Source organism: Callospermophilus lateralis, chromosome 17 (assembly GCF_048772815.1).
Source record: "Callospermophilus lateralis isolate mCalLat2 chromosome 17, mCalLat2.hap1, whole genome shotgun sequence".
Classification (NCBI taxonomy): Eukaryota; Metazoa; Chordata; class Mammalia; order Rodentia; family Sciuridae; genus Callospermophilus; species Callospermophilus lateralis.
In genome coordinates this window covers 76355316-76372411 of record NC_135321.1, presented here as the reverse complement: position 1 = coordinate 76372411, position 17096 = coordinate 76355316, and the positions used below count along the sequence as shown (strand labels likewise).

General features: G+C 49.1%; 1 protein-coding gene across 2 annotated transcripts in view; it reads right to left on the bottom strand.

Moving 5' to 3' along the window:
- Syk (spleen associated tyrosine kinase) overlaps window positions 1-17096 on the bottom strand; it is an 82205-nt gene that overhangs the window by 38983 nt on the left and 26126 nt on the right. The window contains exons 2-4 of one of the 2 annotated variants that reach the window (XM_076836599.2): window positions 16707-16892; window positions 3762-4223; window positions 2257-2417 (exon numbers count right to left, since the gene is read on the bottom strand). In XM_076836599.2, coding sequence (XP_076692714.1) covers window positions 2257-2417; window positions 3762-4175 — 575 coding nt within the window. In that variant the 5' untranslated portion in view covers window positions 4176-4223; window positions 16707-16892. Of the gene's footprint in view, window positions 1-2256; window positions 2418-3761; window positions 4224-6849; window positions 6881-16706; window positions 16893-17096 lie in introns of those variants that run through there. The other variant, XM_076836601.2, reaches the window with a different exon arrangement.

The window sequence follows — 17096 nt, the reverse complement described above, 5'->3', positions numbered from 1 at the left end:
TGAACTGAAGGATGCTGATGGTGGGCAACCCAGCATGTTTGGCAGCGCCAGGAAGGAGTGGGGGGCTGGGGTGTGGGCAACAAGCAAGGTAGCATCCAAGAGATTGGAGATTACAGTGTAAGGCAGAGCAAAGACCAGTCCATAGCCGGCTGCCGTGGCATACACCTGTAATCCTAATGACTCGGGAGGCTGAGGCAGGAGGGTAGGAGGATGGCAAGTTCAAAGCCAGCCTCAGCAATTTAGCAAGGCCCTAAACAACTCAGAAAGATTCTGTCTCAAAATAAAATGTGAAAAAGGGTTGGGGACATGGCTCAATGGTCAAGAGCCTCTGGTTCAATCCCTGGTATCCCTCCCGCACCAAAAAAACAAACAACAAAAAAAAGAACCCAGTTATAGAGTTGACTGGGGGGACTTTGAAAATGTGGACGTTGGAGAAGGAACTAAAAGTTAGTGGAGAGAGAAAAAGCCTTCCCCATGGGCCCCTGCAACTCGTGAGTTCCAATATCGGCTGATGCAGATGCACCGTAGTTTTGAGACTCTCCTGGATTAACTGTGAGCCCCAGGACCATGAGGGGGCATGGGATGTCAGTCTGTGCAGCGGACAGACAAGGATGCACACTGGGTCTCCTGTCCTCTGCATGAAGTTCATGCATGGCCTTGAAGAAAGAAGGTGAGAACAGGACTTGGGCCCAAGTAGGGCGCAAACACTTTTTTCAGCAACAGGTAACTTTGAGAAGTAAAATCTGCTCCATGGTTATTTCCCAAGGAGTCTAAGAACAGGTCCTTTTAGCAAAGAGCCAGAAGGCCTTGTCTCTGGGTCATGTCCCTCGAGCACTCAATACAAGAAGTATGCAGTCCCGTGACATGTGTGTTGGAAATCATTGCTGAGGAAATGGAGAAAGTCCAAACTTTGAGAAAATGAGCTTCTAGGTGTCTACACGGAGGGCAGACACCGTTTCTTCTGCACACCGTCAGTGCCAGCGGCTGGGGCTGCGTCACCCTGAAAGTCACAATCTGACATCATGCATCTCAACCTGGGCTACAAAGATCATTTTAAAAAATCAGAACTATGAGAAAAATTCTTTAAATAGGTGGACACTTAGAAAATACACTTCTATTTCTAGAAAAAGTTGACAGTCTGCCCGGTATTCATCAACGTGCCTGACCACTAGATCACCTCACTGTTTCCCGTTCCGTTTCTGAGGCAAGCATGGGGCCCTCTGTGGTCCCCTGGAAGCATCTCTGTTGGGAACACTGAGTTGTGACAAATGCACAGGAGCCTTCTCTCTGCCAGCAACCATCTGCCTTTCATCTTGCCAGAGCACCTTGGGAGACAGGCGCTTTCACCCCAAAACAGCTCTCAACCTTTCTGGACCATGACTCCACCCAGCTGGCCCACTCCTCCGAGGCCCTTCTCAAATTCAGGTTTACACTGACCCAATAAAGACAAGGAGCCACAGAACCCAGGATTCGTACCTTCCGATGTCTGAGATCATAAAGCTGAAGTCCACAAACCCATTCTGATTAAGTAGCTGTAGTCACTGTTTATTTATAGTGACTACTCCCAGGAATTTTTTGAAAACAAAAAAGAAAAATCTACCCTGTTAGCACTTAGTTCCAAGAAAAAAACAGAAGTCCAGTCTGAGGTTGGGGGTGGGAGCATCTGAAGCAACAAATTTCTGTTTGCCTTTCTGTTCGATGATTACAGACATTGTCTGTGCTCCCCATATTTGCCATGAAAAGTGGAATTCAGGCCGATCCTCTCTGAGCTGAAGATCTGAGATGTTCCAAAATCTGAAACTTGGGAGCTCGAACATGTTACCAGAAGTGGAAAATTTCACACCTGGTCTTATGTAATGGGTCAAAATGGGTGCACCGAAAATACCACCTGAGATTCTCTTACACAACCTTACACAATGTGTATGTCCCAAGATATTTCCAAAATTAGAAAAAAATATATCAGAAATCCAAGGCACTTCTGGCCCCAACCATTTTGGATAAGGAATATTCCACTGTCTGTGGCCGAACGTCATTTTCTTTAAACATGGAGTCTCTCTATACCCAAGAAGAGTGTGCACTTCAGGGACACACTAGGCAAAACACACTGGATCACGGTTAATAGTTCAAATAGGAAGTATCCTTAGGACAGGACAGCACATGCGTCATCAGATGAGTCTACTCACGGGGAAGCCGAGTTCCCCTTAATTGTCCAAGCAAGCCCAGAGGCAGAAGGTGAGGGAAAGACATGATACTCACAGAAATTTCCCATTCGTCTTCGATCCTATCAGGACAATCTGCTCAGACTCATCCCGAGAGATGTGCCCATGGAACCAGGGCATTTTTTCATGGGCTGTGGTGGCGATCAGCTTCTCCAGCTGCGGCTTCTGACTGATGATGGCCTGTTCCAGAGCCTGGCCCTGTGTGACCAGGGAGAGACAATGAGCAAGACCAGGTAGAAATGGAAAAAAAACCAACCCACAAAAGCCCCTGTCTGATGTTTGGTGAGCTCGCTCTCATGTGGCCAGGGAGGATCGGATTTCATCCATCCATTCATTTATTCATTCAGAAAAAACAAACTGTAGGATCTTAATGGTGACTAAATACCTTTAAGTGTATGAATAAGAAAAATGTTTTGGAATGAAGAGTTTGGCCTTTTCGAAACCAGACAAGACGTTGAATACCACCTGGGATAAACACTGAGGCCCAGAAAACCAAATCATCCAGTAGGTAGACAGTTCTGATAGAACCTGGTTATTCCAAGAAGGTCTTAGGTCAAGAAGCCCTAAGAGGTGAACAAGGAAGGCACCTGAGGTGTCCTGTCCCCTTTACCTCGTTACACTGAGCACCTCACTGACCCTGTTCCTGTAGGAAGCGTCGTCACAGAAAGCACAGGTGAAAAATCTTGCCTCTGTGGGCAAAGCGCGATGGAAATCAAAGATGAAAAACTGGGCCGAGCGCTGAGTGAATCAACTACCTTGTCTTTCTTAGTGGGAAAGAAACCGATCTTTTCAAGGGTTACTAACGAAGAAGCCAGTGTTTGAATTTGCATTAATCAAGAAAAACCCAAGAAGTAAAAATAAAAATAAAACCACCCCAAATGTGTAGCTGAGAAGAGCAAGGAGGGTAGGTAAGAATGTGGACACCTTTGCCAACTTTCCAGAGGCACACTTTTGTGCATGTGTCCAAATTAAACACAAGCATCCTGTGCCGTGGCAAACCTGGCCCATTAGGCTTTATACCAGAGATATTGCAATCCAGCTTAGTACTGGCATAGAGTGATATCATCAGCAGCAGTATTTATAACTGATAAAAGGGTTCATCAGTGGATACTGGTTAAATAAATTATCGTGCCCAGTGGGCAATGCCAGGCGGCCAAAGAAAGGGTGGTGCACCTATGTGTGTGTGAGACAGAACATTCCGTGAGAGATATGAAGAAGTTGTAAATTCAAGGGCCAATCGTTATGCATGGCATGACCCTGTTAGGTAAATATCAATGTCTCTTTGAAAAGTCCCACCATGAAGTTGGTGGCAACATCTCCTGTAGTGCAGAAAGCCACATCCCTGGCATGAAGTTTCCCTGCCTCAGCGGTGGGTATAAAGGAGGGATGGTAGTCTTCCTAGAGCCAGCCGCTTTTTGGCTAAATTTAATGGTTAAGGAGCTGGGTGCTCGTTTGGGCATACTAGGTTTGCATGTCATGGGGACATCTGTGTGGGATCCCAGGTTCCCATGAACACAGGGTGCAGGTCCAACTGAGACCCACCTGCAGGTTCCATGTCTGCTTTACATATTCCCTGATGAGGTTTTCCTTCAGGTCCTCGAAGGGCCCTGTCTTGGGCTGCACCCCGGGGGGTCGGTTGAAGGGTTTTTTGAGAAGGCAGACGAGGCCATCGGATTCCTGGGAGTGGTACTGGCAGAGGTCCGCAGGGCTGCTGTGGGTCCTGCCCCCCGAGATGGCATAGGTGCCATTGATCTCCCTCTCGATGGTGTAGTGGTGTGCCTTCCTGCCGTGAGCCACCGACAGGGCAAAGCCACCCAGGTAATTGCGACTCTGACGCAGCAGGTAGAGCCCATCTGTCATGCCCCCCTGGACCAGGTAATCTTCGGCCTCCTCCCGAGTGATGTTGCCAAAAAAGAAGGGTAGGTGGTTGGCGCTCTCTGTTGGGCTGTTGGCCATGCCTGCGCCGTCTCCTCAGGAAGTGACAGGGCACCGGCAGGGAAACACCTGGGGACAAGACGAAAGATGAGAAGACTGCAGTGAGCAACGCAAGCTGCAAGAAATGTGGGCTGAATCCCTCTGAACCCTTGCCAGGTGGAGACAGATCCTCCCAGCTCAGAATGTCCTTTGGACTTCCCATCTTGCACTGTCATTTCTGCTCACACAACTTACGGTTTCCCAACCCGCCCTCTGCATCATTAACCCCAATCACAGCCTTTGGCCAAAGTGACCAAATTCACTTTTTTTTTTTTGGTGGGGGACAAAAAATTTTAAGAAGAAACCTACTAAAAAGAGAAGTACACAGAAGCGTTATTGCAAAACAGGCTCAGGCACTCCCCGTGTGGGTGGACAGCAGCACCCAGGAGCAGAGACCAACACAAGCTTAAAGCCAGGGTTGCTTTGGAGATGGCGACGATTTTTGAGAAAACTTGCCCCTCGCGGGGCGCGTTGCAGTGGAGGTGCTGTTGAACCCCTTTCCTCTCTATCTGAACTACAGAGACACCTCCAGGTAGCCACTGGGGGAGTTGAAATCCAGAGAGCAGCCGTGGGGGCCTCCTCCGTGACCAGGGAACATTGTCCCCTCCTGTCACCACAGGTCTCCCCACCCGTGGTCTGGGGTGGAGACCAGACAGCAGCTGCCTGAGGCACCCAAGCCACATCCTCCTGCAGTTTGCTTGAGCGTGGGGACAGTACGCCCCATCCCACCCCACTCCACTCCACTGCCTCCTTTTGTCACATGGCTTCCCAGGTGACCAGGGCTCCTCGATGCATGGGTGATAGATAGCGCAGACTCACAGCTACAAGGACATCTGAGCAGGAAGATACTGCCCGCCAGGTGCCAGCGCACACTGCAGAGGAGAAATGGAGCTGCAGACAAAGGTGAATGATTGATTGATTGATACCAGGGATTGAATCCAAGGGTGCTCAACCACTGAGCCACATCCCCAACACTTCACTTCGATATAAATTGGAACTACATTTTCTTTTAAAGTTCACTGGTTTATTAGTAATAGCTACATCTCTGCAGGTGATTCGGCCTGAATCTCATGTTCAAGTGCATCAACAGAAGACAGAGCAGGTTGTAACAAGGTCCTGGGGTCCTCTAGAGGCCCTCTGAGGTACAAGTCATTTATAGCTCATTTTGGTTTTGTTTGTTTCATTTCTAATAATAAACGTGGTACATGTATAAAATGTGCACTGATCAAATCCAGGTAATCGGCATATCCATGTCAGTTATCATATGTTAGTGGTGAAAACTTTCAAAACCCCCCTATTTTAAAATGTGCAACGTACTGTTGACAGTCACTGTGTTTATAAGCTTTAATAAACCTGGAGGAGGAAAGGTTTATTTCGGCTTCTTGTTTGGAGGTGTCAGTCCATGGTCACCTGACCCTGTCACTATGGGCCTACAAAGAGGCGGCACATCGTGGTGGAGAAAAGGTTGCCGCCCCATGGTGGCCAGGAAGGAGAGCGAGAGAGAGGGGACGAGAGAGACCCCCACTTCCTCCAACTAAGTTCCGCTTCCTGAAGTTTCCGTCACCGCCCAATAGTGGCACCAGATGAGATCGAAGTCTTCAACACATGAGCCTTTGAGGGACATTCCAGATGGGAACGACAGCAGTCCTCCTCCTGTGCAGTAGAACCTTCTAACCGTAACCCTGTCCCCGGGGACCCCTCCCCTGCCCCCACCCTCCCAGACTCTGGGAACCTCCACCCCCTGCTGCATTCCCACCCCCTTCCTGAGCAGAAGGCCACCTCAGGTTTCCTGGGGAGAAAAAGAGCCCCCTGTGCTCAATGCCGGCACCACCCTGGCCTAGAGGCCCTCTTCCTTCTGATCATGGGATTTCTGGTACTGGAGGTGACCAGGTGCTGATCTGAAGGAAGAGTGACCCTGTACTGTGCGGTGGGGTGCTGGACCAGGAGAGCTGGTTCACTATAGGAACTGCTGATGGCATCCCTGGATGATTAAACTAAGGCACAAACAGAATCAGCGACAGAACAGCAATGGCGGCATTGCTTCTGCCTTCTCAGGGCTGGCCCTCCACTCGGTCCTGGTCTCCACCCTCTGCTTTCCCGAGCCTCAAGACGGTCAGCCACCGTCCACCCCACCTCAGAGCCAGACTGCTGTTCTCAGCTCTGTTTCCACCTCACTCTCACCCACTATGGCAGGTTCAAGGAGCTCCACCTTTTCACCTGGGTCCTGGCCACAGCTGTGGCCTCTCCACCACCAGAGACGGGGGAGCCAGCCACACACCTGCCATGAGCCTTCTTCCTGCGTCCCATGAACTCTACCATGGTCCCCGTCACTGCTGCTCACACACTCTGCTCACCGCCTCCCCGACCCCTTCTCCTCGGATTGCAGGGAAAGTCCAGAGTTCAAGTTCACTTCTCCTGGGGTCATTTTCTCAGTGCTACTTAGAGCGCACTCTGTATTTTTTGTTAATTCAACATTGCCAGTTATTTTTCTCCATGTGTATAACCAGTTTTTTTTTTTTTTTTAACAGCAGAAAACTGAGAAACAAAAAAGACCTTTAGTTGCAACTGGACAAAAGGGTGACATCAAATGACCCCCAGCAAGGCCCTCCAATACCTGGGCCCCTCAGCCTACCAGACCGGACGCCTCAGCACACACCTGTGCAGGTAGCTCTTCAGTAGAAATGGTTTTCAGGTGCCAGATGAGCCCCTTAAAAACAGAATTCCTTGCTGTACTGGGGTCTTTTCATGATGCAGGTTAAATGTGCCCTTGGGAGTAGAAAAACGATTTTTAACGTGGAATAACTTTTCATGCTTCCCTGGGTCACATCTCTCCCTTCTCTACTTAACTTTTCCCTATAGCAAATCTCCGTAAGGGGACAGCCCTGTAACACATCCTCATTTATGGTCACATTTGAGTATATCTCCTTCCCCTCCAACAGAGGGCCAGCTCTAGGAGGTCAGAATAGGGAAGCCTCCGTCCACTGCCAGGTCTCCACGGTCCTCACAGCTCCTAGTACGTGGTGGGTGGTCAGGAAATACTGGTGGATTCATGGATATTCCTCTCTCCCCACTGGGCTCCTGACCTGCATGTCGGCTTCCCTATCATGGCTTGGATGTCTAATAGGCAATTCGACCTTTCGAGACCCAAGAAGGGGCTTTCAATGCCTCATGCCAATCCCCTTGTCAACATATGGCTCCCTCAGTCTCCTCACTTAGGGAATGACACCAACCACACCTGGTTGCTCAGGGTGAGACCTAGAGACTGGCAGACGTCTTCCCCTTCCTTCATTCTGCACATCTCAGGTCAGAAAGGAACCTGCTCCTACCAGAAGCATCGGGCAGCGCTGGAGCAGGCTCCCCTCCCAAACAGGCAGCAGCTCACGTGGGCACTGAGGTCCACCCATCGGCCAAGAAGCCGAGGATCTGAGGCGAGATGAGCTGGTCTCCTGGACTCTCTCAGCAGTTTTCCTTGAGAATACATCCCCAAGGCTTCTGCCTCCCACCATCTCCCCGGCTGCCCTAGAAGCAGCAGCCGCCATCTTTCAGGTGAAGGCATCTGCTCTGGTCCTTGCCTTTGGCCCTGTGCTCCTGGCTGTCTGTTCCCCACTCACAGGCAAGGTGACCTCTCTCCTCTCAGGCCACATTCCAAACTCTCTTCTCCTACAAGGTTCTCCTTGCCTTGGCCTGGGACCTCCAGGCTCAGCTTGCCCCCCCGTCCAGCCACATAGCCTCTTTGCCTGTCTCCATGGGTCAGGTCTGTCCGTGTCCAGCCTTGGACCTTTATCCTGGCTGCCTTTCTCCTTCTCTGACCTGAGGTCTCAGTTCGACATCATCCCCTTAAGGAGGGTGGTCCAGATGGTCCTGATGGTGCAGAGTCAGGAGTCTGCTCCCCACTCACATTTAACTTGACCACAGAACCTACTCCCTTCATAACATCCCTGTAAGCCTTCTCTCATCCTAAAATGTGAGCATCAAAGATCTGAAAACGTTGGCTGACTTTCTCATGCTTCAGGGTCTGCAAGCTTTCCACAAAATGACTCTTCAACAGAAACACGATGCTCCTTCCTCTTCAGAATCTCTACAGTGAATGCATGTTGCTCTTCTAATAACCGTCTAGATGTCCAGTCGCTGCGCGTCCAGAGACCCTTGGCGATCAGCAGGTCCAAACTCACGGAGGTATCTGTCCCGCAGCCCCTTGGTTGGGACTCGGTTCTTGTGTGAGTTCATAGCTTCTTGGGGGGAAGGGACTGGCTCTTACTGACGAGGATATGCCTGGTGGTTCTGGCAGGAAAGGCTTCCTCATCTGATTCCCTGACTCTTCTCCAGCCCCAATCTTCCATGTGACCCCAGGACACAAAGCACACACGCAGTTCTTTCCCCGGGTCTGCCCACCCCAGCGGCTACTCCAAATCAACACATTCTCCTTCACCTGACATCTCACAAACTCCCATGTCCGTCGGCACCCTGACTTTGCCTACATGATGTCCTATTGCTAAAACCTTTCTCAGAAGTGCTGCCGGGCTGGGTGCAATGGCGCACCCCTGTCATCCCAGCCACTCAAGAGGCTGAGGCGGGAGGATCTCAAGTTTGAGGCCAACCCCAGCAATTTAGCAAGACCCTGTCTGAAAATAAAATAAAAAGGGACTGCGGGGGTCCTGGGGTTGTGGCTCAGTGGTAAAGTGCTGGCCTAGCACGCGTGAGGTGCTGGGTTCAATCCCCAGCACCACCTAAAAAACAAAAAACTAAATAAACAAGGTATTGTGTCCATCTATAACTAAAAATATTGTTTAAAAAGAGGGATTGGGAATATAGTTGAGTGGTAAAGTGCCTCTGGGTTCAATCCCAGTACCAAAAAAAAAAAGTGCCAAAGAAGTGCCATTGACTTTGACATTAACTGCCATCATCTCCCGGGTCTGTGCCCGGTGGTCTATCAGCACAGCTGTGGATGGCCCCAGCTGCCCAGAAGTTACACTGGGCTTCTGGAGGTTGAAGGTTCCCTTTCACATGTGGTCACAACACGTCCCCCACCCTTTGTTTACCTAGTAAGGCAGCTGCACTCACCCCACCACTCCCTCTCTTGGTTCCGTCTATTTTCATGTAGCATCCTTCGTTGCGATTAGCGCAAGTCGCTCGACCCAATTGCTCTCGACACTGGGGCTGGGCCGCTCTCGGCTCTGAGTGTGTCAGGGGACTGTTATTTACCGGAGTTTACAAGTTATTTAGGAATGTCCCTGGCCTCTACCCACCAGATGCCAATAGATCCCATTCCCCAGTCATGACAACAAAAATCATCTCCAGACATCGCCGAATCTTCTTTGGGGACAAAGATACCCACACCTGGAAATCACTGCGTTAGCTGTTGTGGCCTGACCACAGATCTCAAGTGTGCCTTCTAGGTTTTAGCTCTTTCACCAACAAATTAGATGGAGAAGCGACCCTAATCTACTTTGTTAGCATCATCACTCCTGGGCAGAGGCTGGGGAGGGCTGGAAAGACGTGGAGTCCATGGGAGTGGTGCCTGCTGGTCCAGGTGAAGGCAAGGTCATGGGCACAGAGCAGAGGCTGGGACATGGAGAGGCTGGTGTCCCATCCCGGCTCCATGTGACCTGGGCACATCTTCACCTGTGAAAGGGGATGGCCATATACCAAAGCCACCATAATAAATGGCAGCAATGAGCTGGTGGGACTGCAAATTGGTGCAACCATGGCGATTCCTCAAAAAATTAAAAATGGAACCACCATTTGACCCAGCTACCCCACTTTTAACTCCTTTGGTGTACACACACACACACACACACACACACACACACACCAAAGGAGTTAAAGTCAGTACACTACAGTGACGCAGCCACATCAATGTGTATAGCAGCACAAGTCACAAGAGCTAAGTTATGGAACCAACCTAGGTGCCCTTTCAACAGATGAATGGGCAAGGAAAATGTGTCATGTATACATAGTGGAATATTACTCAGCCATAAATAAGAATGACTTCATGACATTCGCTGGTAAATGGATGGATCCAGAGTGAAATAAGCCAACCCCCCAAAAAAACAAAAGTCAAAGGTTCTCTCTGATATGTGGATGCTAACACACAATAAAGAAAGGGGGAGAATAGAAGTTCAGTGGATTAGACAGGGGGAATGAAAGGAAGGAAGGGGATAGGAAGAGGAAAGACAGTGGAATGAACTGGACATAACATTCCTTTGTTCATATATGAATTCACCACAGTGAAGTTCTGCATCATGTACATCCACAAGACTAGAATCGTAATTAGAATAGGATATACCCCATGTTTGTATAAATATGTCCAAGTAGACTCTACTATAATTATAACTAAAAAGAACAAATGAAAAATAAATAAATGTCAGCAATGAATGGGGAACACGGAGGTTGCCCAGGACCATGGGAACCTCATGAGTGGAAGTGTGGAATAGAGAAGGATCAGGTCATGATGGGATGCAGAAGAGAGGGAATAGAAAACCCCACACTTGGAGGGAGGGAGTGTGTGTGTGTGTGTGTGTGTGTGTGTGTGTGCGTGCGCGTGCGCTTGTCCAAGACAGAGAGACAAGACACACCCACATGGCCATGGCGGACAGCTCATTAGAGGCCTGGAATCAACCAGAGACAGTGCTTCCTTCCCACAAAAAACTCCCCTGGTGCCAGTCGGGTGCCAATCAGGCTTCATTCCACACATGACACACCGTGAGGGGTTAAATCTAGAAAGGAATCCTATTTGTTTTCCAAGGGTTGGCTCTGTCTGCCCTGGCCCTGAGCAGCCCACCAGCAGCCCACCCTGAACCTGTGGAAATGAATCCTTGTGAATGGCGAGGCGTCCCTCTATATCTAACAGGCACCTGCATGTCTCCCGCATTTTATTTCAACCCCGCTGTACGGTTTCGTGATCGACTGACACCACTGGATCTCCTCACTGGACATTAGTAGTCCATTTCTCCAGTCCCAGAAATAAGTTGACTGTTTGACCTTTGAACTTAAAAATATATTTAGATTGAGACATATCTCTTGGGCAGCTCTAGCTCCATCTATCTTACAGATGAAGAGCAGTAGCCTCACACCTGCCGTCATGAGCACAACATTTCTCATGGCCTCTGAGCTGCTGTTTTTAAGGGCACTGTAAGTGGATTAGGCACAGATCCTAAAGGCAGGTGCAAAGTCACCCAGATGCATAACTCCAGTGGGAGGGATCCCGTCTCCCGCAGAGGAGTACCAGCATGAATGCTACACAGTGAACAGCACAGAGCTCCTCAGGCCCAACCCACTCCCTGGCCCACTTCACGTCATGACTTTTCATTTATTTTCTTGTCTGTGTTCTCCAATGTCACAAGAATTGACATTCCATTAGAGTAAATGTGTTTACCATTCTGTTTCCTGCTCCCCAGAATAGAGGCTACCTTCACCATGGGTCTCTACCCTGCAGTTTGTTGGAGAGTTCAAGTGTCTCTTTGGGAGGCAGCTTCCAAGTTGGCACCCAGTGGGCCTCACCTGGTGTTCACACCCTCACACATCCATTGGCTGACCTCAGAATGATGTGTGGAATGTCTGAGGCTGATCCATGAAAAGCCTCTGTAGTTTCCCCTCCGTCTAGCATGATAAAATAGGGCTATTCAAGTGGATTGCTCACCCTTGGGGGAGACAGAGGCCATGTTGTAAGGATGCTCAAGCAGCTCTCTGGGGAGGCCCGTGTGGAAAGAAACTAAGGCCTCAGCCACAGTCGGCATGGGCTTGCCGGCCACGGGAGCCATCTTGGAGGAGGGTCCTCCAGCCCCATCAGACCTTAAATGAGATTGCAGCCCAGGTCACCGCAGCCCTGTGGAGACCCTGAGTCAGCCCAGCTGTCTCAAACACCTGATCGCAGTGTGATGGGAGAAAACAGAGGTTGAGTATGCCTTACCCAAATGATTGGGAATGGAATTGTTTCCGATTTTGGATTTTTAAAAAATTAGAATATTTTTATGTACCTAACCAAGAAGAAATTTGGGGGATGAGACCCAAGGATAAACACAAAAATTAACTTGTGCTTTATATACACCTTATACATATAACCTGAAGGTAATTTAACAGAATGATTTGAATTGTATTATGCATAATACAGAGTTTCACAGTATGGAATTTTCTAGTTGTGGTGTCATGTCGGTATTCAATTTTTCAGATTTTGGAGCATTTTGAATTTTGGATTTTTGAATGAGGTGCTCTCAACCTATAAATGATGGCTGTAGTTTTAATCAACTTAGTTTAGGGCGATTTGCTAGGTAGCAACAGACACCTAATACAGTAAGTGCAATGGGGTTGGGTGACAGAAGCAACCAGTGCTTGATTGGTATACGAAGGAGTTATTGATAAACGAGACCTAAAACCAGGGGGACTGAGGAGAAAGCCGGATAAGCCTTTCTGGTATTGAAGAGGTGGGGAGGGTGGTCGGAGGTCAGGAAGAGGAGAGCTGAGCTGCAGGAGCCCAGTGTGTGGATACGGCCAGCCGCACGCTCTCTTCTTCTTTTCCAGGTCTCAGACCACGGGGTAGAACTGGCTCCCCAGATCCTGCAAGGGTCACAGTCTTGAACCCAGCACTTACAGATAATGGCAACCAGGAGAAAGACGATTCTCAAAGTTCAGATCGATTCACTGTCACTACATCGTAACTTATAAACCCTCAGAGTATCATTTCTTTCTCTATTTTCTCCTCTCTCCATTTCTTCCGTATTGATAATCTGGGTTCTATTCTCTTTTCATTTCATGCACGAGACAAAACACAGCGGTTTCTTGTTTTGCAGGGTGGTTATGTTCTATAGCATGAACAGCACATTTGCAAATTCTGAACACTGCTCCTAAGGAAAATGTGAAGTTAAATTCTTGGGATCCTCCGGCTACATAGTTATTTTCTTTTGGTACCAGGGATTGAACCTAGGGGCGCTTATTACTGAGCTATATCCCCAGCCTCTTTAATATCTATTTAGAGACAGGGTCTCTCTGAGTTGCTCAGGGCCTCACTAAGTTGCTGAAGCTGGCTTGGAACTTGCGATCCTTCTGCTTCGGACTCCTGAGCTGCTTGGATCACTGTGCCACAGCGCCCGGCTGGCTGGTTACCTTTTTATCAGTTGATCAATATGTGACCTTTTATCAACTGTGTGTTTCTATTTGTAAAAAATGACTTCCTATGTATTGCTGATACATTAACAGGGGACTCGTGGCACCAATACTGAGACTCGTGTATAAAGCTGACCTTTTCCTTCTGTAAAGCACATCTCAGACCCAAAGCAGCACTTCAGCACTGTGCTCGGGACCATTCTCCATGGTGAAGCCACCAACAGAAAGCACAAGATCGCCCCCTCCAAAGTGCCCATAAAAAGACCAGGCAAAGGGACACCTGTCCACACCAGGATGGCTGAGGCAGGAAGGCAGAGTGTCCCTTATGCAACCTGAGCATGTGTGTCAGGAGACTTTTTATCACCTTGCACATTTACACAAACAGTGGTAAAAGTACTGTATTGATTTGGGGGTTTCAAGTACATATTAATGAACAGATCAATTTGTAAATCTGAAAGTCGTAAGTAGTGAGCATTGACTCTGAGTGGTTTCTGCACTTTCCCTGAATCTCATTCACAAAAACATACCATTGTGCTTCAACGTTTTGGGAAAACCACTCACCTATGACGATGTTCTTAAACACATTATTCTTGTTCTCTGAATCTGTCTAATTTCCAGCATTTTCTAGCTTGACTTGGAAACAGCAGAGGAGACCTTTGTGGCCTTTTCTGAATGCCCTGTGTGTCCTCGTTGTCTAAGGGCCTCAGACCTGTGGTTGGGGCTTCTGCTTTTCTTGAGACCACCGAAGCATGGCTCCTGCAGGTGCTGGCTTCCCCATCCCCAGCCCTTTAACTTCTTGTAGCAAACATTCCCAACAGCACTTTGCCATGGAAAGCGGCTCATTCTCCCAACTCTAGGCCACAAGAGTACCTCATATCATATGGACGGTGGCAGAAGTAAAGGGCAAACAGCAGGGAAGATGGTTAACATCTGATGAATCCATGCCAGCACGTACTAAGAGACGTGTGCCATCCTGTCAGGTGACAATTTTACCTCCAAGAATTTATGGAAACAATCTGATGTGGACAAAGATCTATTTATACAAGGGTTCATCCCTCTTGCACTGAATATTAGAAATACCCTCTCTGTTAAAAAATAAGGAATTAGTAAAAGCTAGTTATGGCACAGGTATCTAAGAGGATACTATCAAACTATCCAAAGCCATGTTTTCAAAGATCCTTAGTGTCATAAGCAAACGCTTTGCTACACTGCTGAACCACAAACATCATGAATAATATGCAAGATAAAAAAAAAATCCATACCATTTAAGGAAACAAAATCAGGAAGATGCAAATCTAGGTTTATCGTACTCGAAACCACACAGCCACTCAGATGCAAAGTAGCCCTGTTCAGATGCGTCTGGGAATTTTCTTCATGGTTTGAAGCTGAGAAAATTGTCAAGATTTGGGTAAAAGGAAAAACTTCCTCTGTGGGTTACATTAATTTTCATAAGAAAGAGGAATGAGCTCAAGCTAAGAGACAGAATCAGTCTTGCAGGGCTGGTTAGGGATTGGCTGGTTAGCTATAGAGAAATGACCAAGCAAAGAGAGATGCTACAGGAATCATCCCCCACAGCACCTGCTTCCACAGACCACCACCCTCGACTAGTCTGCCCTGGGTGGGTGTTCACAGCCTTCTATAGCAGGGTCTCACCATGCAGATGCAAGCATGTTGTTACAAACCAGGGTTTGCAACATGGAAGGAATGGAAATCAGAACACATTCAACCTGCATTAGCCCCTGGTCTATCTGGTGGGTGTCTCATTGTGGATGTGTGGGATTGCCCTCTGGGAGACCACCATGCAGAGCCTGTCCCCAGCCTCCCTGTGCTCTCCCAAGAGGCAATCATGCTTCTCGTTCATTCTGCAGAGTGCACCCCTGTTTCTGCACCCACAGGCAAGCACAGGGGACTCTTTAGAATACAGAGACCCCCATTTCAAGAAACAAAAAGTAAGCTAGGCGCGGCCAGCCTGGCTTTCACTGTCATTTGGAAATACAGGAGTTGATGCCCTAGAAGAAAACACCACCCAAAGCTTCAAAACCAAATTCGTTTGCTGCACCTTCAGAACTTGGAAGCCCTGAAAATGCATACGGGAAGGGCTGACCTGCCTCAGCAAACCTACAGACCTCCTCAGACTCCACAGTGGAGGCTCCGTGAGCTGGATGACATGCCTCCGTGTCCACACCAGTGTGAACTTTCAGCATAGTTGGCTACAAATAAGCAACCAGCCCAATCCTTATTGGGATTATTGGGATCCTTATTGGGATCCTTATTACCCTGGGCAGAGAAGTGAACAGGGGAGGACAATGAAAGTCATCCACGGCAGGTCTATGCCTGAAGTAGGGACCCAGCTAGACACCTCACCTGGGTGTGAAGTCTCCCCGCAGAGCCCACTTCACACCAGTGGGCTCAGGGGATGGGGAGCCGCACAGCGGTGAGTCATTAAAAAGAGCTGGGCTTTGTGAATGACTCAGTAGAAACTGGGTCAAGGCCAAGGTCATACCTTAGCAAAGTCTGTCTCCTGCTCTCTGGAACAGAGGAGGACAGGGCCGGGCTTCAGCCAGTGGCCTGGGGCGTGTGTGGATCCTAAGCAAGAACATCTCTCCAGTGAACTCAACCATTTATTGTACCCCGGGAGCCACCTCATTGCCACCGTCCTCTGGGAAAGATACCAACACTCGGCAAAGCAGTGAGTGAAAGACTTCCTGCAGAACATGCCTGCTAGATCTTGTTGGTCTTGTCTTGCCTGGGCAAAGCACCCAGGGAAGATAAATACGGCAGTAAAGGTACAGAGCTCTCCTTGATCCTACTCCAAGCCCCAACACCCTTGCTTCTCAGAACGGAGGAGGCGGCCGGGAAGCTGCGGTCGGCAGAGACACAGTCAGTAGACACAACATTTGTCTGATCCTCAGGTGCTGGGCAGAAGTCTCCAGCTTCCAGACTCTATTTTTACTTTTGCATTCCTTCCAAGTCATTAGCACAAGCTGTACGGGGACCCTGTGGCTGCCACAAGAACCAAACTCCCTGATTTAAACAAAAGGGACACCCTGGCCGTGTACTAAGAAATCTCCAGGGTTTTACCGAGCACATATAAACTCATTTTTCCCCCCAAAGATTAAATATAATCATGGGAGATTCGTGATTGTAAAATATTCCAGAAGCCTCTGAGAGTTGCTTAGATTGTAGAACTGTCTCTGTCATAAACCCGGCATGTAAATGTATCCAATGCTTAAAGGAAGGGGCAAAGGTCATACACAGACGGGGAGGGTGGTTTAACCCCCTGCAGGGACGTTTCACCCTGGGGAGAACACACGGGCACAGATGTGACCTACCATGGCCCCTCCTGGGCACTGCCGCAGGAGCCCTGAGACCCGGGGGTCTCCTCCTGATTGGATTCCTGCCAGTCCCACCTACCTTCCTTCCCTGGGTCGACACAGGAAGCCGGAGGATCCCAGGCTGGAGACCAGACTCATGGAACTCAGGGAGGCCGAAGTGCAGGAGACCGGAGAGAGGGCTAAAGACAGGCTCGGCAAGCTGGAGGGCTTCCCGCTGCCGGGAGGCGTGTGTGTGACAGGCCAGCGCCTTTCCTCAAGTGTCGGCCTGAAAAACACACCAGAAAGCAGAAGTGTGAGGCCCAGGTTGTGGGGCCTCTTTGAATTTCACCTTCAGAACCAAGTGCTGCCGGGAGGCCTGGACCCCACCCAACAAAGGCCGGCCGAAGAGGGGGTCAAGGGACAAGCGTGGGCCTCTTCCCGCCAGGCAGGAACCACGTTTCCCGGGGGATTCCTGACAAAATGGGCTTTG